We start from the raw sequence: 24,076 nt of genomic DNA on the forward strand, positions 1-24,076 counted from the left end.
TTCCTGGTAGAAAATAAGGAAATGGATAATAAAAATGCCTTTGGAAGAAAAATGTAAACAGGAATATTCCCACAGGCATATATACTGGCTCAGGGCCTATTTAACATCTTATACGTGGCAAATAAGAGATTCAGATAATGAAATCATCTAGTTTGCAGACAGCTCCAATATCTTTCCAAGGAGAGAAATGTAAGTTGATAGAGATGTACTATTAAAAAAAAAGATCTAGCAAGCTGTCCTTAAGGGCTGAACAGGGCAGTGTGCACTGCACTGCTGGCAAATGCCAGGCAAGGCACTTAGGGAAATGCAATCTAGCCTATTTACAGGATGATGAGGCCTAAGCTGCCAGGGAGTACATTAAAAAATTTTTACTACTTGTAAGAAGGTATATGCTGGGTACCACAGATTAGTTGAAAAGGATGGAGACATAACTCCTATTCTCAGATTCTCTGAGAAATACTGAGAGTTCAAGGAAGAAAGTACTACTTAATATGAGTCTTAAATAACTGGTAAAATTTTAATGGGTAGACATTTGTGAGTGAAGAAGAGACATTCCAAGTAGATCAAGGAGCATAAAATATCAAGACAGGAGGATTTCTGGTGCTGTCCTGGAATAGTGATGGCCCTAGTGTGACTGGTAAGTAGATGACATGCCAGGAAGTAGACAAATTAAAGGCCCATGACAGTGAATCAGGAGTCTTGATCTTCTGTCTCAGGAGCCTGTACCAGACTATTCAGGCAGTAGAGGGGAGGGGTCGTGGGGGAATTTGGAGATTTTTGAGATGATAATTTAGTGAGCTGACTGGCAGAGGATGCAGGATAGGTAAGGAAGCCACATGGAATCCATCACAATAGTCCAGGTAAGAGGAGATGAGTTGTGTAAGAAGTCGAGTCAAGAAAAGGAAGAAGGTTGCACTAGTCTGCACTCCCACCAACAATGGAGAAGGGTTCCTTTCTCCCCACAACCCCGCCAACATTTGTTATTGTGTGATTTCTTGATAGCAGCCATTCTTTGTGGGGTGAGGTGGAATCTCAGTGTTGTTTTCATCTGCATCTCTCGAATGACCAGTGATGTGGAACATTTTTTCAAATATTTTCTTGCTGCTTTTACTTCTTTGTCTGAGAAATGTCTGTTCATTTCGGATGCCCATTTTTGAATCAGGTCTTTATATTTGGGGGGACTGATTGCTTTGAGTTCTTTATATATCCTTGATAATAGTCCTTTGTCTGAGGAACAGCTGGTAAAAATTTTTTCCCACATTGTAGATTGTCTCTTAGTTCTGCTGATGGTTTCTTTTGAAGTACAGAAGCTTTTTAGTAAGACGAGATCCCAGTTGTTGATTCTATCTGCTAGTTCCCATGCTACTGAGGATTTGTTCATAAAGTCTTTTCCTATACCAATGTCTTCCAGAGTTCTGCCTAACTTACCTTCCAGCAAGTTTAATGTTTCTGTTTTAATATTTAGATCTTTAATCAATATGGAGATACCTCAAAGAGCTTGGACTGGAGGTTCCATTTGACCCAGCCATCCCTATGCTGGGTATCTTTCCAAGAGAACTAAAAGAATCATATCACAGAGAAGTATGTGCACCCATGTTTATAGCGGCACATTTGTAATAGCTAAATCTTGGAAACAGCCCATTTGCCCATCCGTTGGAAACTGGATAAAGAAGTTGTGGTTTTTCTATAAAATGGAATATTACTCAGCCATAAAGAACGAGAAAATAGATTCATTCATAGGAAAATGGATACATATTGAGGATATACTCCTAAGTGAAATAAATAAGTCACACATGTGTAAATACCGAATAGTTTCCCTGGTGTAAATAATCTGCAACAATGCATAAGATTCTAATAAGATTACTGACATTTAGAAATGGGAAGAAAGGAACTAAAGGTGTCGGGAAGGTGGAATGGGTAGGGGAAGAGTAAAAAGGGAAAAGAAAAAAATGTGAGAGAATGAAAAGATGAAAATAAAGTGTTTGTAGATGGCGAGGGGAGGAGGGGGTGAAGGGAGGACAGAGATAAGGGGAAAAATGAGAATCAAGATTTGTCATGTAGAGGTACATGATCCCAACAATGAATGTAACTGTACTGTATCCCTAAAATGTACCAATAAACTCAATTAAAGCTGAAAAAAATAAAATTTAAAAAATTAAAAAAAAAAGAAAAGGAAGGAGGATTTTTAAAATGGCAAAGTGGTAAGCAGCGGCAATTCAGTCTCTCTGAGATTTAGAATCCAGACACTGAAAAATAACAATTTGGTAGAGAGGGGGAGGGAGGAAGGAAGGGAGAGATCCCTGGGAATTGGGAAGGAACTGAAAAGGCTACAGAGAAGTAGAACAGATGAACCACAATGGAGAGAAGGGAAAGAAACAGTATGGGCTTTGTCCCATCTGATTCCACTGAAGCAGGACGGGTGCTGGGGGCCACAGGGACCCCTAGGAAAAATGGCAGTGGTGGACTGGGCTGGCAGCTGTGATCTTCAGGGCAGTACCAGGTTTTGCGTGGTTGGGAATCCTTCCACATGACAGGAAACACTGGGGAGGGATCCTAGTGCAGGTGTCCACCGTATTGCCAGGTTGGGTGACATTCAGGAAAGGGTTAAGTGTTTTAATATGGGATAAAGAACAGCTATGGATGGCTTGATTTCAAGGTATCCAATATTAACCTCCCACAGTTACTGGGTGAGAGATAGCCACAGATAAGGAGCCCAGGAGCAGGCTGGAAAGAGAAGCCCTGAGGGGTTAGAGCTCAGGCTGGGAAGAACACAGGCCCCACTCTCCAAAGCCAAGGGTCATTCCTTGCGTGATTTGCTCTGGGTTTGACTATGCCAGCATTGAATAATTGAGTCCTCATCCTATATTCTGGATTTGGCATGGATCTGGCATCTGACTACCTTCCTTATCTATTGGCATGAGCAGGGACACTTTTCAGTTTGGACATTGCCACAGCCTGGGTAAACAGAGGGGCCTCTGGAATAGGCACCTTGAAAAACCACAGGCCTTGGAGAAAACTAAGAATGGCTAGACTCCAAAATTGTGAATCTAAATATTAAAAGAGAAAAATTTAATCTTCTAGTAGACAAAATAGGTAAAACTCTTCAAGACATAGGTATAGGCAAGGATTTTCTGAACAGAATCCCAAGTGGCACAAGAAATAGCACCAATAATCAACAAATGGTATATTTTCAAATTAAAAAGCTTCTGGACAGCATAGGCAACAACCAACAGACTAAAGATACAACTCTCAGAATGGGAAAAATGTTTTCCATCTATCCCTCAGATAAAGGACTAATATGTAAAATATATAAAAAAGGAAAAAAAGTTATACCCCCCCAAACTAAAAGACTCAATTAAAACATGGTTAACTGAAATGAATAAACATTTTTCAGAAGAAGTACAAATGGCCAGTAAATACATGAAAAGATGTTCAACATTGCTGGCCATTTGGGAAATGCAAACTACAACAATCCTGAGATTCCATCTCACTCCAAAAAGAATGGCTACCATCAAGAAATCAACCAGTAACAAATGGTTGCAAGGCCGTGGGGAAAAAGGAAACTTTGTTCATTGTAGTAGGAGTGTAATTAGTACAACCACAATGGAAATTAGTATGGAGATTCCTCAAAACACTAAAACTAGATATTCCATTTGACCCAGATCTCTAAAATGACTCTAAGGATTCAAACCTGGGTGTGTGGAGTACAGTTGTGCCAGTGACACCCCAGAAAGATCAAGGGGAGTCAGTAGTTTGGATGAGATTATGATGGTGTCAGATGGACTCTGTTGAGTTGAGACACATACATGGCAGTGTCCAATGTGAGTTGTGAAAATGGCCATTACTGAATGTCATGGACAGGTAAATAAAAGAAAAAAAGAAAACCTAGCAATGCAGATGATGGCAAGAGGAGGACAAAGTGCATGATAAAGGGTAAGTGAGTTTTCCACAGTGACAACAGCTCCAGCATGGCCTCTGAACCCCAGGGTGGTCTGACTGACTTCCTCCAGTGTGACCTGCAAGGCTACAGCAAATTCGGGCCTGAGTAGTTTGGTGAGGGTAGGCCCCATACTGCTACCCACTGAGGTGTGTATAGTGTTGGGGTGGGGCAAGAGACCAGGGAGGTGGGAAGCAAAGTGGGCTAGAGAAATCCTCTGTCCCTCAAGGAGTTCTTCCCCTCAATTTGTTCCATCTGGGCATTTCTCTTCAACAACTATCCCTTCACTTCTAAGGAAAAAAAAAAAAATCCAATAAGAGTGGGAATCACTAGCTGATATTTGGAAGGAAAGGGAGAGACAGTGGAGGAAGCGTATTATGGGCTGGATTGTGTTCCTCCCAAATTCACAGGGTAAAATTATAACCTGCAGGACCTTAGAATGTGACTGTTCTTGCACATAGAATCTTTATAGAGATAATTAAGTTAAAATGAGGCCCTAAAAGTGAGGACTAGTTGAATATGACCAGTTCCCACACAAGAAGAGGAAATTTGGATTCAGACCCTTAAAGAAGGAAGATGACATGAAGACACAGAGAGAACACAGCAATCTACAAGCCAAGGAGAAAGGCCTCAAAAGAAACACGACCTGCTGACGCCTTTATCTTGCAATATGGAACTGTAAGAAAGTAAATCTTTGTGGGTGAAGCCACCCAGTCTGTTTTGGTTATGGTGGCCCTATCAGACTAACACAGAGGAGAGAGGGAACACGGGTATACTAAGAAATTGAAGAAAAGGGAAGACAGTCAAAAAGATAATGGGGAAGAGAAGAGAGTAATTACCTTCCTCCTGGGAGGGAGACAGAGACAAGAGAAGGTAAGCAAGTCTAGCTCAGAACCCAAGAGAACACTTCTGTTTGCAGGCTTAGCAGCCAGTGCAATATTACAGAGCCTAGGGAAGAAAGCGACTCAAGAAGGAAAAAGAGGAGACCAGCTGTTCATTCATTGGAATGCTGCAGAGATAAGGATTATGTTTAACTGTGGATGATTTATAATACAAAAATAGAAACAGCCTAGATATCTGACAATAAAGAAACAGTGTATAAACATATATTGGATTATAATACAGCATTAAAGTTATCTGCCCTCAGGGAATTTATAAAGTCATAGAGAAAAATCACAAATATGATATTTAAATTTTAAAAAACAGAATATAAAACGGTACTACAGCTGACCATAATTATAGTGGCTCTGGCGCGGTTGGGACAGAGCGCAGCGCTGTGGCTTTGGACCGGCGCAGCCCAGCCCCGGCGAGTCTCATTGGTGAAGGGGGTGGAGAGAGGCGGAGCCCAGGCGCTCCAGGGACCGACACCTCGGGGAGTGGCGGGTGCTCGGGGGATCGGGTAGGCGGGACACCCTAGCTGGGGACAGACGGGCCAGTGACAAGTCGAATATATAACTGATTTTAAAAAACATAAGAATATTTACAGCTCTTTCTCTTCCTTTCAGGTTGTCTATGGAAAATTCTGATTTTCCCATTCTCTCTGCAGTTTTTGATCTTAAGTCTCACGATTATGTTACGTACACAGATCTCCTAGCAAAAAGAGATGGGGACCTACAAGCAAATGTCATTATGTAGAGATGTAAGATAGGGTACAGCAGAGGCAAGGCAACAACAGTGGTGATAAGGCATGTAGAGCACACAGAACATGCCAGGTGAGGAGAGAGAAGAGTGGTGGGGGAAGGAGGCTGGGACAAATTTAAGGAAGAGTTTTGTTTTGTTTTTGTTTTTTTGAGACAAGGTCTTGCTTCTGTAGTCCAGGCTGGCCTTGAACTTGTGGTGGTCCTCATGCCTCAATCTTCCTCCCACATACTAGGATTACAGGAATGCAACACCACTCCCAGCTTAAAGGGAGTTTTAAGAAGTTTTTCTGGGACTGGTGAAACCCTTGCTTAGCATGTGAGGCCCTGAATTCCCAGTACTGAGAAAGGAGAAAGGTGGTGGGTTGGGGGCAGAGAGAGAGAGAGAAACAGAAAGAAAGACAGTGACACAGATAGACAGACAGGAAGAGAGACAGAGTCAGAGACAGAGACAAGGAGACAGAGAGACACTTGGGCAAAAGGCTAAAAGAACTAGGCAAATCCTAGATAAATTGGACAGGAGGGGGCTTTCAGGGTGGCAAGACCTAAACAATTTGACAAATTAGACAGCAAAAACTCTGTAAGGGTATGTTGTTTTGAAACATTTTTGATAATTTAATCTACTGGGAACAGAAGGAATGCTATGATATAGTCTTTAATTAGCTTTGAGGTATTTCTCATTTGGTCCCAATTATACTGATTGAGATCCAAGAAGTACTCTCCTTAGCTAAGGCTTTAACTGGGCCAAATCTATCTTTCCAACAATCAAAAGTAAGGAGCTGATAAGAAAAATACATTTTAAAGGACTGTGACTTTTAAAGTGGAATGCTGATTCATGAATGCTAATTGAAATCTGTAAAATTGTGGTTAAATTCTGTTTATTAGATTCTGCTGAAGAAACACATGATAAACAAAATTAGGAATGGTTCTTAGTTAAAATATAAATGGTTTGAACTTACATCTGCAGGCTGAATTTAAATGCATTCAAAAGTTTTTGTTAACTCTTGGATCATTGATTAAGTAAACACCAAAGAAAACCAAGGTCAGGGGTGGGGAGGAGATAGCCCCAGTCTTCTTGGGAGGGCATCACGGATAACAGTGATGACAACCAGTCCCATGATGCTGTCTGGGGGACTGAGTACCAGACTGAAGGAAACATGGCAATTTTCAGGTCCTCAAATTCTCGGAGATAACTTCAAATGGGTAGTTGGTGAAGCTGCTGAAGTACTGGATGTGGGCTTTGACAGGTGAAAGCATACCTGTCATACAGGTTTCAGCTGGGAAGGGCTGTCAGAGAGATACCTAAAAATAATTTTCTCAAACTTTCTCAGTGAAAGTCTGGAGTACATACTTTAAAGAGGTTATGGGGGAAAGTGATGAAGGCAGATGACTGTGGTTAATTAATGTGGCATAAAATTGGAAGGAGATATTAACTTGTCAAAAAGGAGTAGGAACAGCCAGGGTGTGTGTATGAAGGCAGAGGAAGCAGATGACAGGTGACAAGGTAAACTACTACCTGGATGGAGGTGATGTTCTGAGTCGGACCTCTCACAGTTGTAAGAGCCTGACTGAACCAGAGCGACTCTGTGTTGACCAGCAAACAACCTAGAGACTGTCGCCCCCCCCATCCCTTATAGGATAACTAATGATTAATTGTGAATTGTTAGGTAACTGCTTTGAAGTAGCTGGGAAACTAAATGGAAACTGTAGTGAACACAGAGACCCAACACAAATCACGCCACTCCTTACTTGCCTGTAGTTGAATGTTCTAAACATTATAATCTAAGTTGTAAATGGAATAATGGATAATCGATCTGCTGATCATTAGTACGTGACGGTCAAGTATATGCTTGATGACCACTAGCTCAGATCAACTGATTCTTTGCCTTTGTCCTCGTCCTGTAAGTTTTAAGTGTAAACCACCCCCTTAGCCCTATATAAAATAGCCTCTGTTTCTGAGCTAGCCACCTCTCTGAGCTACTTGGCTTGGGGAGTGCCGTCTGGTCACACTAATAAAGGTCTATTTGCCAACCTGCCTGGTGTGTTCCTTCCTGGGTGACTCTAGCTGTCTGACAAGCTCTTGGAGCCTCGCTGAGCTTCTGAGCCCAGCATCGTGGAAGCCTCTTGGCTGTTCACGCTCCAGGAGTAAAAGTGAGACTTAAGTCTTACACAGTGTGTGTGTGAACACAGGGTCTCAAACAAGCGGGGGAGGTACTGGAGCAGAAAGCCACTTGGTCACCATATAGGAAGTGTTTGAGGAATTCAAACAAGAGAAAGTAACAAGTTCAGGGACAAATGTATAGCAACGCTGTCATGGGAAACAGGAAGGGGGAACAAATACAGATTGAGGGTCTACTAGGAAGCAAGTAGAAACTTCTGCCACAGCTATTCTGACGATTTTCTTTGCTCAAGCTTTAAAGTGCCATGGACTTCTCTGTCAACTGTGAAATAATGAATTAACATACACAAGACTCTCACCTATGATAGGAGACTTCTATTTTCTACTGTATTAATTTCTACATAATTTAAGTTTCTATAAATATATGTTACTTATATAATAAGAAAAATCTAGAGAAAATTCTACTGGTACAGGGGTAGCATTGATGAAAGAAAAAAATTCTAAGATGTCCTAAAATTAATGACAAAGGCCACAGGATTGAAAGGGGAAAAGATAAGGCAAGTTAATCAGCTAACAGCTTGAGGTAAAACCAACAGAAAAGACCACTTATGTTGAGCTCCTGGCTTAAATCCCATCACAGTGAACACTAGGACTCTCACACTCTGTGTACAAATTTTTAGGACTCTCAACCCCAATTAATCCAGTAACAACAATTATCCTTTTGGACTTCCCTCCTATCCCAAAGCTTTCCCACTCAGTATTATCCTAGCCCTCTTGCCTATAGCCATGTAGGTTAGAGTACTACTTTCCTACCCCAGTTTATTTTTACAGGCTCTTTGCTCTGATCTTCTAGATATTTTCCAACTGTGACCCAGCCCTGCTGCTGGTAGTTGTGGTAATGTGGCTCAGGATCTCGTCTTTTCTTTTTTTGGTTAGCATCTGAAAAGGCTCAGTAAACCCTTTTATTTCAGAAATCTTTTAGTCCCTAGAGGTATTTTTTGTTTTGGGTTTTTTTTTTCATTTTCCATGGTTATGCTGCCTATACTTCAAAATAACCTTTAAGAAGGGATATGTTCATGTTAAACAACATGCAGCAATTGTAAATAATAAGTTATCTTGAAAATAATAACATGTAATAACAGCAAATTCCTTGTGCTTGCTTTGGCAGCACATATACTAATAACAGTATATTCCCAAGCATATCACACATCACACTATGAAATCACATCACTTTTTTTTCCCTAAAGGTTAGCTTTAAAACATGGTTCCCCATCCCAAATAAGACTGCAAAAGAAGTATGGCTTTGTGGTTGCCTTGACAACCACAAATAAATCTGTGAAGGTGTATTAATTAAGTTTGAAGGCTGAGACGAACTGCTGGGGACAATGTGAGCAGACAGGGGTGCTGAAAATTCCCATCCCGTCCCATTTACTGATATTGATTTGATTGCTATCTTAAAGGACACACGATTTTAAATTCCTGAAATCTGTCTATGGGCTTTTCACATAATCCTTAATTTAATCTAATTTAGTGATTCTCAAATTTAGTGTGCGGAAAGATTAGCATCTTGTGTAGTACACATAAAATCACACATCCTACACTTTATAAATGATTAAAGGGATCTTCAGAGATAATTTCATTTGTGCTCAATTTTCATCTTGCTGATTTTACAAACCACTTTGTTCCCCTGTAAAATATGAGATATGGCTCTACTTGAAAGAACTATCAGAAACATAACTGAGGATTCTCTGCTACCTGAAGGAAAGAACTAGAAAACTTAACTGTGATCTGAATACCTCTCAATCACTCAAAATAGTATATAAAAATGTTTAATTGACATTTAACCTGACCAGGGATGCTAGGAAAGAACATGTATTCAGCCTTTATATTTTCTAGTAGAAGATGGAGTTGTGTTATTAAGCAGTCAAGACCCTCTAAAATAAAAATAAGCAAGTATGATTAATGCAAATTTAAGAAAGAAATTGTAGAATTTGAGATGTAACTTTCGGAGCTTAGAAAACACAACCCCAAAGTATGGCAATTTAACATGCTAGCTGAGAAATAATTTCAGAATCCAAATCCATTTAAATTCCCCTATTTTCTCTCTCATACAAGGAGGGTCTCTCTCTCTCTTTCTCTCTCTCTCCTCTCTCTCTCTCTCTCTCTCTCTCTGTCTCTGAAGTTCTCTTATCAGAGTAAGAAAAAAAATTTCCAAAAGAAATGCCATCATTTTAAACTCCCTGCCTAGGAATCTCAGCAAAAATAAACCACATGACGAGAGGAAACTAAAAGTCATGACCACGTGACAGGTTTGTATCCCTTCTTCGTAAGGCAGCTCTGAGAGGTCACCCAGGAGACACTACCTGCTGGACAAGACATTCTTTGCTCACAGTGAAGTTCCACCCTCACCTTTCTAATGACCTGCCACTACCTCTCCATTCTGCTCTCACCTGGGAAGGGGAAGTAAGCATTTGAACCTTCTTGGGTTGTAGATTATTACTCTCCTATAATTTATCCATTAATAAATTTGTATTTCTTTCCTTCTGATTAATCTCTCTATTGTCCTCACTCAGCTCATGCTTTCACTTTGTCTACATCACCCACATAGAAGTCAGACAGATCTGCAGAGAATGAGCAGAGACTTTATGACACTTTGTGAGATGAATGAGGAGATAATGGCTAATGTCAGATGTCATGGACAGATGCACTGCTCACCCCAGGATGCAGGAAGCAAGGTAGTAAAGTGTGATGGAGTTAGGAGCCAGAGACTCTAGGATGAGGTAAAGTTATCATTCCCAGGTTAACTGCACAAGTTGCTTCACAGCACAAGGGGCCTGTTAGGCTGAAGTGAAGGAGGGCAGGAGCTGAATGCCTGGCTTTGTGTGCTTTGGTGTGGGGGCTGAGACAGGGGGCTGCCTTTGCCCCGTATGCTCAAAGGCAATGTACAGTCCTGTGGAGGGTTGGGGAGCCCATCCCTGCATACACTAAATATCAAACAAGTTTGAGGGTCAGTTATTTGGACAAAATATCCCAGTTTCAAAATGGCTGTGAGGTAGCTAATACTTGCTAATTCACATTATTTTCTACCCTGAAAGCTTCTCTTTTTGTCTCTGCTGGAGAGGGGTGGGCAATGTTCAAGCTGTGTTTAATTCTTTGATTATTTCTATAATTAAAGGAAGAGATGGAGCAGGGCAGGAAACCAAAGGTGACTAGGAATCATTCTGGGTTTTGTTTTACAAAAACATTGTTAGGGGAAGTAGATATTCAGGTATATACAGGATGTCTTGCTAAACAAAGAAGTAAGGGATTTCCTTGGGCTGAGGATAGAAAAGAGAAATAAGGGTAGATGGAGACCTCAAAATTGAAGAAAATATATAAAATAAAAAGAAAATCTAATATAAATTTCAAGGTTGACAGTCACTATTACTGCCTTTCAGACTATTTCAGGATGGCTGTATCAGAGTCACAGTTCTTGCCTACACATGCCAGGCATAGTTGCAAAGCATGTTCACACCTGTTTTTTCATGTCAGCTTCACAACAGCACTGTAAGGCAGATGGTGCTATCACATTTTATAAACAAAACATCATGGCTCAAGGACACAGCTGGAAAGTAGAGGTCTGTTTTGCATCCTTCAGTATATACCTGTTATCTGTGACATGTGCTTAAATTCATGAAGGTAATATAGTTGAGTTCTCAGAAGGCCAAAAGAAAAAAAAAAAAAGATTTTGGTTCATTGCAGCGTTGGGCCTGTCTTATTGCCACAAGCAGAGTATATAAATAATACTGATAGCCAGATGAAAAGCATACTCATCACTAGAGTAAAAAGGAGGAAAATTCTGGCAAACATTGGAAGGTCCAAGGTCTGAAGAGAATGTGAAAGCAATCTGTCATCATAAGACTTAACAATATTGTGCTCAAACAACAAAACTCTCATTCCTGTACAGATTTCAGAGGCCTCCCTTCAAGGATGTCAGTTTTGAAGGTGTTTTCCATATTCTGTGATATGTTTAGGGTAAAACAAAACAAAATACCTATGTAGGTATTTTGACGAGCCTACATAATTTCCATTCATCCAATTTACCTGGGCATTGCTACCGAGTCTGAAGTACTCCTGTGCCTATTAGGCTAGATTACAATGGTGGTGAATCTATGGCACACGTGTTATTGTCTTTCTTTTAAGACAAAAGATGTTAATGTATGAGTTGTTTCTTCTAATTTAAAACCTCAGTATTTGGGTTTAATTGCAGTGCTGGCAATTAAATGGGCTTTGATTTGTAGTTTGGGAACTCATCTCTGAAAGTTTTGCCATCACTGGCCTAGAAAGTCACAAGCGCATGCACACACACACACACACACACACACACACACACAAAATTAATTCCAAAATCCTCACTCAAATTTAAACCCAAAACAGACATGCTAGCATTTATTGTTAAAAGTTGTCTAATTTTTCAAAGTCCCTGGCCGTGATTTAAATAGTTCTGTTCTAGGTGTTGGATATATGATGTGCTCCAATTCACAGGACCAAGTTACCTGGTTAGGATCAGGATCAACTTCGTCCCAGTTGTGAGTGATGTGGCCTTGGTCAACGGACTCGAAGGGCTTGTGAGAAACTGAAGGTAGAATCCTGTACAGCCAGCTAGAGGGAAACAAGAACACATAAGCCTGAGGGTGATGCTAGATGACACAGACTGGCTTAGAGGTGCCCTCAGGAAGATACTCAAGTCACTAACCATCTGTAGGTTTTAGTATGAAAGACACTGACACACCTTCACTTCATAATAGCCACTTGCCACCCATAGCTCTGGCCCCTTCTCTCCTTCCCACTACATCTTTCACTCTTAAGATTAGACTTTGGCTCCTAGTTGTTCACATATGGTCAAATAAGGAAGGATCGTCTTTCCCAACAGCTATGAGGGAAGAGGAGGTATCTTGATGGAAATCCATAGAAAAAAAAAAAAAGCCTATTTACATCATAGGATATTAGTCATTCCTCTCAAAGATCAGCACAATGAACTCCACATAGATTGAGAGAATATGGGTGTTGTTTTTGTTATTTTTGGCAGTCCTGGAAATTGAAGGCAGAGCCACCACTGAGCTATACCACCAGGCCCTTTATTTTGAGACAGAGTCTTGCTAAGTTGCCCAAATCCTCCTGCCTCAGCCTCCGAGGAGCTGGGACCAGAGTAGCTGTCTGAGAAATAAATGGACTACATTTGTTCTGTTTCCATCCTATTCCCCCAGCTCTTAATGACGCAACCTCAGATGATAGACTTGCTAAGATCCTCCATTACCTAATAGTATATGGGGTTGAAAGCATGTGTGCATGTCTTAGATACAATTCTGATAAAGTTAATAACTTCTGGGATCCTATGTTCTTCATCTTTATCTCCTAGGATTGTGGTAAAAACTGAAAGAGTCCTCATACTTAGAGTACCTGGCACATAGTAGGTACTTACTAACTAAATGCTTGTTCAATTGTCTGACCTCCCTTAATCTTTGGAAGTTTTTGCCAGTCCAAACTCCACATTCTCTTTCCTTTGTCTCACCTTATCAGAACCCAAGAGGTCAGCTAATTAATTAAATACAACTTAATCCCTGAGATAGATAGAATCTCTAATAGTTTTGTGGTTCCCTGTACTCTGTAATTAAGTGAGTAGTGACTGAAAAATTCAGGCTGGCCCACATGTAGATGGGGCTTGGATCTATCTTCCAATAGGGTATTTTGAACATTTTCACAAAATTCTTGTGGATGCTATTTGACGGTTCCAAACAGATGGGTGAGCCATGCCTAGTGTCCTTTATTTTTCAGCTGAGTTTATAAAACTCCCCAGGCAACACTACTTTGCCCTGGACAGAGATTTAATTCTGACTCAAGGAACTTTGCCAACTTCTTAATGAAATGCCAACAGCTCCTTTTCAGCCTCCTGAAACAGAGCTCAGCTCCCGCTGGCTGAAGATATTGCTGAATAACAGGGGCAGGCAGAATGCAGAGACAGGTGGCCTGGTAGTGGATGGGCCACAAGAACACAGTCACAAAGGCCTGGATGTCATAAATTAGAATGGATAGGAATTTTTTATGTTTTAGCCTTACCCTAGCTGTTTGGGCTTGGTGGTGGTGAGGGCTGGCCGATTAAATAACAGTAGAATTAACTCCTGATTTTTTCACATGTATGAGAAAGTCTTTCTCCCCCTCTCCCTGCCCCTCCATACAAATATCTATCAAGAGAAAAACAACACTGATACTGATATTGTGACACAGCTCCTGCCATATCACCTGTTCAACTCTCTGACTATCTCCCAGAGATACTTTGAATGGAACAGAAACTGCTCTGGTGGCAGTAATGATTTTAATAATATCAATTATTAATTGAACATTGACCATTGCCAGGCAATATGCTAAGACCTTTACATCCTTTCCTTTAATCCTCACCACAACTACGAAGTGCGTGCCATAATAAACTCTATTTTACAAAAGAAGAACTAGAATTTTTGGCAGGTTAATGATTTGTCTAAGGCTGGAGAAGCCAGGATTTAAACTCAGGGGGCCCAACTTCAGAGTGGGAATGATTAACTAGTAAGAAAACAAAGTATATCATTTGTGTGGTCCTTTCTTGTGCTTTTGTATTCATTGTCATGTTTGTTTCTCAGAAGGACATTGCTGAGATCAACCTATTCCCTTCCTGTAAGGAGTGCAAGACCTTCTGCACTCTCACTCAAATCTCAAATGTCAGCAGCATCTCTGTTCACAGATGCCTTCACAGACTGGAACTCCTGCAATTAGATACATTTATTTAAGTCACAAAACTTACTGCCTTCTGAATCCACAGCACCAACCTGCCCCAGAAAAGTTAATCGAAGGAATAAGTTCAATGACCTGGCTTGTGGGATTAGAGCAAACACAAGCATGATGTACTGTGCTAATGAATGTGCCAAATTCCAGCAAAGGTAATTTCCAAAGAGTAAAATCCTTATTAACTCAAATCAGAAGAGTCCATAATACACGACCTTTCAACTATCCAATCTTGGATAACCCAACGTGTTCCTTCAAAGAATTTTATGCTCCCACTCAGCTGAGAAAGATATGTCTTTGAATCTTCTGTGATTGGGAATGAATCATTATATACTAAAAACACCAAAGTTTAACTAAGACAATCCTTAAAGGAAGGCCAGAGTATTAAAGAATTAGAAGAAACATTTTTTTTCTGAATACTTACTAGAATTTATAAATGGAATTGGACTTACGAAGTTTCCAGGCTCTGTGTAGCTGTTACCTCACTTTGTCCTATCAGTTACTTGAGTCTAGCTAGGAACAAGACTCGGGCTCTCAATATAGCCTGTCAGAGGATTTCAGGAAGCCCTGGGATGCTGTGGTCCAAGTACCGAAGGAAACACAAAGTCCTAGTCATAATTCCCACAATATGTAGGAGAGAATTAATCATCCTTGTACCTTCTCTTATTGGTGCTCCGGGGACAAGTGAAAGCTGATCCTGAGAGCTGCTCAGCATACAGGTTATAGGGGCAGACCTGAGGATTATTCTAAAATAAAGGAGGAAATAAATAGCATCATTGCAAAAAAGCATCACACATTCCCACCAACCAATGGAGTCTTGCCTAAAATGGGCATGCTTTGGGCCACTGCATGTGACCATCCTCAATCCATATATAACATTTTATGTGGCTTTCCCCTAGATTATGAGTAACAAACACATTTACTGTAAAAAATTTATAAAATATATATCACTTATTATCTCATCAACCAGAAATCATCCAACATTAACATGTTACTATATCTTCTTCCATTTTTATTCTCTGAAACAGGGATCTTTTATGATTTAGATCTAAACTATATCCCAAAAGTCTTGTATTAAGAGATGGAGTTTGGTCAGAGAAAGTCAGATGCTCGGGGTATGGCCTGGAAGGATGTATTCTTGTCTGTAGCTCCTCCCTTATCTCTCTGCTTCTTGTCTGCCATGGAATGAGCAAGCTTTAGAATATTGTAAGCAGAGTTTGATGGGTGGTTCTGGTCAGAACTCAGAAGATAAGAATGCCAATAGGAATTTGGACAGTAAAGGTCAGGTGTATGAGGTTTCAGGTGGGAAGGAGGACTCTACTGGAAACTAGACCAGAGCTATGTGTGTCACACTTCGCAAAAACTTTGTCCACCTTTAGCCCCTGTCCTGAGACTTTGAGAGACTGAGATTAAGGGTAGTAGATAAATTGGTCTGATAGAGAAAATTTTAAGGCAGGCCAATGATCAGGTTGTGGCATGGACACTTGTGGATGCTTTTAGCCAGTTCTACAATGATAATCAGGAGAAAAAAGCAAAGTGGAATGCTTTCAAAAATTTGCAGCCTGGTCAGAAAAGAATCAGTTGTAAATTTGGATCTGAGGAGAGCCAGGACAGCATGACTGCTAAAAAGTTAGTATTAAGAAGCCAAGTTGCAGGGCATGGTGGTGCACACCTATAATCCCAGCACTCAGGAGGCTGAGGCAGGAGGATTGCTGTGAGTTCAAGACCAGCCTGGGCTATACAGTGAGATCCAGGTCAGTCTTAACTACATAGTGAGTCCCTGTCTCAACACCCGCCTCCCCGAAAAAAAGAAGCCAAGTGCTTTGCATCAGGAAATAGGAAAGATGGCTTGAAGTCCTCCTAGGAATCAGCAAGAACCCACTCATGAGAGACTCAAAGTTGAAAAAATGTAAACGCTTTCATTTAAGAAGAGAACACTTAGACCCTTTGCTCAAGCTAATGTCTTCCATGAGATTCATTTCACCATACTCAGACACCCAAGTACTCAGAGGCCACTTCTGGCATGGTCTACGAGGGCCTGGCTAATGCTCAAGCTAGTGTCAGATTTTGGTGTCATCTACACGAGGCTAGTTTTTCAGAGATGCAGAATGCAGAGTTATGGCATCATGGAAGGTTCCATCCAGATTTCAGGGGAAAGGCTGGGTGACTAGGTAAGGAGTCTCTGAGAGGGAAGCTCATAAAGCTTCGGGAAAGAAACCAAAAGTGTGGTGGAGACTCCAGACAATTAGAGATGAAAGGAACATGGACTGTCTGCTGAGGAAAATTGCAGCCACTGAGCAGAGACAGCCTAAGAGAGAAGACATGTGGGTTAGAACCAGTAAGGCCATGGGGTGGGGCTACTCAGGCCCTTTGGAGCACATATCTCATTACACCCTCCCCCAGGTCCTGGGCATGAAACTTCAGGATTTAATGTTTTGGGTCTTTCTTTGGTCCATTTCTTTTTATTCCCCTATTTCTCCCTCCCTTTGGAATTAGAATGTAGCATTATATGTTGGAAGTATTTAATTTTCATAAAATAAAAATTTTCACACAGCTAAGAATTTGTCTTCAGTCTCAGAGGAGATATTGAATTTGGACTTTTCAGCAATGCTGAACCTGTTGAGACTATGGCGACTCATGTGGGCTAAATGTATTTTGCATAATGAGTAGGATATATATTTTCTTAGTATCAGGGACAGAATATTATGGTTTAGATCTAAAATTTCCTCCCAAATCCTCATGTTTGCACCTAGGACCTAGTCAGAGGACACAAGTCACTGGTAGTTTAACCTAGAAGGTTGTTGACCCTGACCCTTCCCTTCTCTCTCTACTTCCTGGCCACCATGGGGTGAGCAGTGCTCCTTTGCTGTGCCTCTCTACCATGCTGTTTCTGCAATGGAGCCAGAAGACCATAGACAACACCATGACCCAAAATAAATCCCATCCTTTAAATTGTGGGTGCTGAGTATTTTCTCCCAGTGATGCAAAAGTGACTAATATAGTCAGCATTCAGTAATACATGCAATACCATAATAATCATTCTTTCTTTAAAAAACAAAACAAAACAGTATCATAGCATTTTTTTCCTGACATGAAATATCTTCAAGTTTTGAACATTTTTTTACATAGTTTTGCTATACCAACACTTGTGCAGACATCTTTGTAAATACATTTTTAAAGTAACTTATTTTATCATTGTCATATGCTGTTCAATGGGAAGTCTCTGAGCCTTGGACTTTGAGGCTCCTCCTGAAAGACCTACATTTAATTTTATTAATTTGAGTTGGATGACAGGTAACTACCAGTCCAAATTTAACCTTCATACTGACATTGCTTTGTAGCACAATTGTCCTAATCACTTGTGAAACTCATAGACAGGTCACCTGCCAACATAGAAGAGCCTTATTTGTTGGAGGTATTTTGGCCTGCAACCTAATCATTTGGGCTGACAATTCAATGCTAAGCATTTTATTCACTCATACCTTTCCTTTTGGCAGGGAACCTGGACAGCGAGGGTCCTCTGAAGTACATTCATTTCCAAATCCAGAAATGTACTGCATGTGACAAAAGCAAAAATGTCAGCATTAATGGGATTTAAAAAGAATTTCACAATAGGCAATATGCAAGGGTAAGAATTTCTATATGGTCATCTGTTTATGTATGATCTTGTAATAATATCTTCAGTGTGTCTTGACATGTAAACCATCTAGGAAAGACAATATGCTTTGTTTGATTAAAATAAATTTTTTGGGGGGGTCAGGGTCTTGCTATGTAGTTCAGCCTGACCTTAACTCAGTGTGTAGCCCAGGCTGGCCTCAAATTCATGGCGATTCTCCTGCTTCAGCCTCTCCAGTGCTGGAATCACAGGTGTGCACAACTACACCCAGCTATATGAGTTTTAAAGATGTCTAGTCAATCAGAAGAAAAGTGCTAGATATCGCATAGATTCTCTATTCTTTGGTGCATTTAGTTGATGTATAGGCTTGTTTTTAATGATCCCATTCATCACAAGAAGAAGTTATTTAAATCTAGTTTTTGGGAGTCCCTGAGAGAGATGACTCAGGTATCATCTCAACTCTAGATTGGTAGGATCTTGCTGGGACTAGCTTGTACCTTCCCTTAGTTTAGGGATCTATTCTTCCTCTGTATGCTAAAGAAAAATAACTGGAAAGCTGTGTGTGGATCAAATTGACAGCAAAATCTTTGCCAGAGTGCTCTCTCTAAATTAGCCTTGCTGCTAGCAAGGCCGCATTGTCTGGCTCATTCATACAAATATGGGTATATATTTGTATCTGTAAGAATATGTGAAAATGAGGTTGAAAGATAGGAGTAGATTTCAGGAGACTTGCCAGCCCATAAACTTTTCACAATGGCAAGGGAGCCTACTATGATTGCTATCTGTTAACTTTACATCCAGAGGGAAAAAGTTAAAAAGTCTCTCAACAAGGTAAATTATGGGGATCCTGAAATTTACTTTTTTTTTTTCATGAAAGATTGCTTTATTGGTGACAGATAGTATAAGTTAATAGATATTGATCCTCAAAGAAGAGCTCAGGTATGTATCAGATTACTGGTCCATTGAGGGTGGAGTGAAAATGAACCAAAGTGATTTCTGGGATGATTGAAGTTAAACTTGCTTCTTGAGAAATGAGTCTAGAGTCAGCAAGCATGTGGTACTTGCTATTGTACCAACTGCAAGAACCATAGTTGTTCTGTATAGGAGGGCACCGACTAATCCGCTCTTGAGATGCACTAGAATTTCACTTTCCTCCTGAAACAGCTTTTGTTTTTCTGAAACTGTATTTTCAAAATTCCTGTGACACATTATGGCCTACTGGGCACTCTGACAAAGAGCCAATAAATTTGGCAGCATCTTGCTTCAGTTACTGCCCACCAACTATAACCTGAGATGTACTCTTGAAATGCTTAACAGACTTGTGAGTTTTGTCACAGGGCTATCACTGTCTAGCTTTTTTACTCTTTCATATGTTTCATGAAGGCTGGGACTATGGTCATCTTGTTCATCTCTATGGCACCTTGGGCCACAGAGAGTATTGAGTAGTTATCTGTTGATCAACCTAGTTTCTCATTTACAGCCAGTTTCTACTACAAATATATATACATATGATAAGGGAGCTTACAACTTCTTTGCCATACCTTAAGCACCAACTGATTTTAGCCCACGATAGATAAGGAGAACGCAGTCTTACTGGGTGAGTGAAATGCCACCATCTGAGCACATTTCTTTAAGATTTATAAGAAGGATGGATGTGGGTGGAGGGTAGGCCCTCTAGAGTTCTTGGCAGCGTGGGGAAAGATGAACTAGATGTAGCATGCTTGGACGTATGAGCAGTGATCAAGCCAACAGTATCTATATTTGGAAGAATTATCAAATGTGAAATGTTATGACCTAGAAAGCAAAGAAGTGAAATTATTCTTCTGCCTTCAGACACAATTCCTTTGGGTGTGCTGAGTATTGAATCTGGGGTCTCATGCATGATAAGCATGTGTTCTACCACTGAGCTACGCCCTCAGCCTCTACAATTATTTGTATATTTAAAAATTTATTGTGAAATTTAAAAAACCCACCAAGATATATTTGTTCATAACAGCAACATAACAGCAACATTCAATTTGGAGTATCTTTGGCCCATCAAGAATCTTGATTCTGCACGCAATGTAATATTCTTCTCTTAAAATAAACCTCATGCTCTCCATCAACAGGATTGAATTTGAGCTGCTGAGAATCAGTAATGACTCCAAATTATCTTCAATTCTCTGAAATGGAATTTTAGAGCAGCCTGTGCTTCAAGTCACTGAGTAAAACAGTGTCTTCACTTTGACCACCTCATTGTTTCCCTCTGCACGGAGGAAGGGAATTGAGGTGACCAGAACAGCTGAGCTTTCTGGCAGGCAGGGGTGATTTTATTCATTAACCTTCCCCTTGGCAACTGCTGGACTCAGTGCAGAGGTTATAAGTGTATTCAGAACAAGAAAAAAGACTTAGTGTATGTGATTCTGAAGCATCGGCATGGGCTGTGCTTTAAAAAATAGAAAAGAAAGCAGAAAGAACAGCTGGTGGCTTGGAAGGGTGCCATCCAAACTCTGAGAGAGGTGTGAGTTCTGAGTCATTTCTGCATTTTAGCTGCAGTGCATTTGCTAAAGAGGAGGGGGAAGCTGCTGAGTTATTATTGACTCAATGGTTTTCCTAATCTTCTGGGAGCAAAATTACAGATGAGTTTATCAGAGTTTTACAATGCCATGTCCCTCTCTACAGAAGGCATGCGAATCGAGAAGCTGTATTTTGCAGCTGTCTTGGCTTTGAGTTCAAGGACAGCATCTGAACTCTTTTTTATCAGCTGTGAAAATACAAGCATTCAACTCCAGCTGGTGCAGTGATTATGTAAAAATATACCTTATACAAAAATGAAATAAAAACCTGATATTAAGCAAGAGTTTGTGCACTTTCTTTGGTTCAGATTTCAGAGTAATGTGATCCAACTTAAAAATATGATTTTATTTCTAAGAGAATTATATGCATACTTCCTAAACGAAAGAGTAAACTACTGAGCTCTTTGTGACTCTAGGACTTAGTGACTCTAGTTTTCTGGCAGCTCACTAGTATACAGTACAGCTTTTTAATTCTCACCCTGGCCCCCAGGATATGATTTACCTGTCAGTAGTTCTATGAGATGCTTTCTTGGAAGAAGTTTAGGTAACACCCAATGGGACTATCAGATGGAGCCTCCCCCCCTTCTTTTACTGAGCATGAAGGAAAAAAAGAAGTCAGGGTAGAGATAGAACTATTGATACTCTTTTTTTCCTTTTCAGAGTCCAGTATCTCTTCTTAACCTTGACAGGAACACAGAATAGAGATTGTTAGAGCAGCTTACAGTTTGTCACTGAAAGCCAGTAATGACAAACCTTTCAAAGGTTTCAATGGTAACAAACAGCCCATTCCAGCACTCGAGTGTGCCATAGGTTCGCCCCCACTGCTATAGGCTGACTAAAGGCCTTGGAAGGTAACGGTCTCAAATGCTGAAACGTGGGACTTTCATCTTAAATAGCAGAAGAAATTCTTGCAGATGTGATTAAGGTTCTTGGGATGAGAAAATTCCTGATTATTTGGGTGCATCCTAAATGTAATCATAGGTGTCCTGTTAAGACAGAGGTAGAGGGAGATATGAATGCAAACAAGGAAAAGGTGATGTGAGAGAGAGAGAGAGAGAGAGAGAGAGAGAGAGAGAGAGAGGGAGAATATGAGTGATGTACTCTGAAGATAGGGAAAGATCAACAGAACAAAGAATCCACAAAATATAGGTGTCCTCTAGAAGCTGGAGAAATAGGGAAACAGTCTTTGCCAGGATCTCCAGAAAGAACCAGCTGTACTGACACACTGATTTTAGCCCAGTGAAACTAAATTCAGAGTTCCAACCTCCAGAACTGTAAAAGAAAAAAATTTGTATGGTTTTAAGCCAGTAAACGGCTCATAATTTCTATTCTACAGCAACAGCGAGCAAATTATGTAAGCCAAGAGTTTCATCTCTAGCTAAACATTAGAATAATTTCAGAAACTTATTAAATATGCACCCAAAGCTAGTGAATCAAGTATCTGGTGGTGAGGCCCAATGTCTGCAAGTAAAACTGGCTCTTCATTTTAGAAACAAAGAAACCAAGGCTTGGAGATGTGAAGGAACTTACTCAAGAATGTAATCTATTTCAAATTTATCATTTTGTCTTTTTTAGTTTTTTTCCCCTCAATTGTGCTTTTATGTAAATATGACTTCATTTGAGGTTTGGTGTTGACACACCCATTAAAATGAAGAAATAAAAGATTAGAAACATTCTAAAAAGTTATATAATGTTTATCGATTATAATAAGTATGATGCAATCTGGTTTTCTGTGTTGATTCCTGACCTCTGAAGCTAGCCTTTCCTTCTAGAGATTAGAGAGCAAACTGTGAATACCTTTGAAATGGAGAACAAAGACCAGCAAGCAATTCATATTGATGTACTGGTGCAGTGCGTACTAAGTTGCTTAAAACTGCAGCAGGATGGGATTTTAGATATAATTTATTTATAAATGGTAAGAATGTTTCCAACCCCTGCTGGAAACTTCCTCACAGGATTTTCATCAGAAAACCAAGTCTCTAGCCAATGGTGGCTCATACTTGTAATCCTGGCACTCTGAGAGGCTGAAGCGGGAGGATAGTAAATTTGAGCCCAGCCTGGGCAATTTAGTGATTTACAAAGATCTTGTCTAAAAGTAAAACAAATTTTTTTCAAAAGAGCTGGGGATGTCTAAAGGCCATGGGTTCAACCCCCAGTACCACACCAAAACACAAAACCAAACATCTGTCTGTGTATTTTTCCTCCTCCAAGATTTCACTACTACCACTGACATGATGACCACATATTTATTCCCCCAGCCCTGCCAACTCTCCTGATATCCAGATCTACACATCCCATTACCTCCTGGACATCTCTACTTGGCTGTCTCTCTAGCAACTCCAATGGGGTGGAGACACTAGGATCTCAGAACCTGCAGGACTGCCTGCATATGTTGTCTTTCCACCTGCTGTACCTACTGGTCTTGTCCTCTACTTTGATAATGCCTACTCCTCTCTCAAGACTCAGCTACAGAACAGCCTCCTTCAGGATGTTTCTCTTGACTCTACTTATCCCAGACTCAGTTCCAGTCTAATATTAATCTGTGGCACCATACACTAGCACATAATATTTTCTGAATGAAAGAATAAGAGTTTTACAGCATGGTGTCTGGGCATGGTCAGTCAGGCATAAAGAAACAAGCATGTTTATTCTGGTGTTGAGTGCTTTTAGTATCCAAATTAATTAGGGAGATGTTCGAAGCACCAGTTGAAGGGCATTAGGGCAGTGTTCAAACCCTGCATTGGGAAGGGTAGGGGAGCATTCAGCATTTGGCAGGTGGGGTAGCAGGGTTCCTGGTTCTACTCCACTTAAACCAAGGTTTGGGCGATTCTACTCAGCTCTATTTGCACATGTTGAACACTAAGCATGGCTTTAGACACTGGGAACACACATTTCTTTTCTTGTCTTTAAGGCACTAGTCTAGTAGAGACCATAGAGCCTCTCTGTTTTTTTAATCTCCATTACCTACTAGCTGAGACTTTGGGTAGGTCATTTAGTTCCTCTGAGCTTTGCTTTTCTTACTGGTTGATTAAAAACAAGAACATGTACATTTCAAATTTATTTTGAGGACTAAAATTTCTCCTAAGTGAAATAAATAAGTCACACATGTGTAAATACCAAATAGTTTCCCTGGTGTGAATATTCTGCAACAATGCATAAGATTCTAATAAGATTACTGACATTTAGAAATTTGAAGAAAGGAGCTAAAGGTGTAGGGAAGGTGTGATGTGTAGGGGAAGAACAAAAAGGGAAAAGGAAAAAATGTGAGAGAATGAAAAGATGAAAATAAAGTGTTTGTAGATGGGGAGGGGAGGAGGGGGTGAAGGGAGGGCAGAGGTAAGGGGAAAAAATGAGAATCAAGACTTGCCATGTAGAGGTACATGATCCCAACAATGAATGTAACTGTACTGTATCCCT

At 40.3% G+C, this 24,076-nt stretch overlaps 1 protein-coding gene across 1 annotated transcript in view; it reads right to left on the reverse strand.

The window, feature by feature from the left end:
• Positions 1-24,076, reverse strand: part of Hgd (homogentisate 1,2-dioxygenase) — a 58,697-nt gene that overhangs the window by 33,345 nt on the left and 1,276 nt on the right. The window contains exons 2-4 of the mRNA XM_010630011.3: positions 17,971-18,042; positions 15,146-15,234; positions 12,229-12,334 (exon numbers count right to left, since the gene is read on the reverse strand). Coding sequence (XP_010628313.1) covers positions 12,229-12,334; positions 15,146-15,234; positions 17,971-18,042 — 267 coding nt within the window. The remainder of the gene's footprint in view (positions 1-12,228; positions 12,335-15,145; positions 15,235-17,970; positions 18,043-24,076) is intronic.

The sequence above is a fragment of the Fukomys damarensis genome, unplaced genomic scaffold (genome assembly GCF_012274545.1).
Source record: "Fukomys damarensis isolate Sample0158 unplaced genomic scaffold, DMR_v1.0_HiC HiC_scaffold_24, whole genome shotgun sequence".
Taxonomy (NCBI): domain Eukaryota; kingdom Metazoa; phylum Chordata; class Mammalia; order Rodentia; family Bathyergidae; genus Fukomys; species Fukomys damarensis.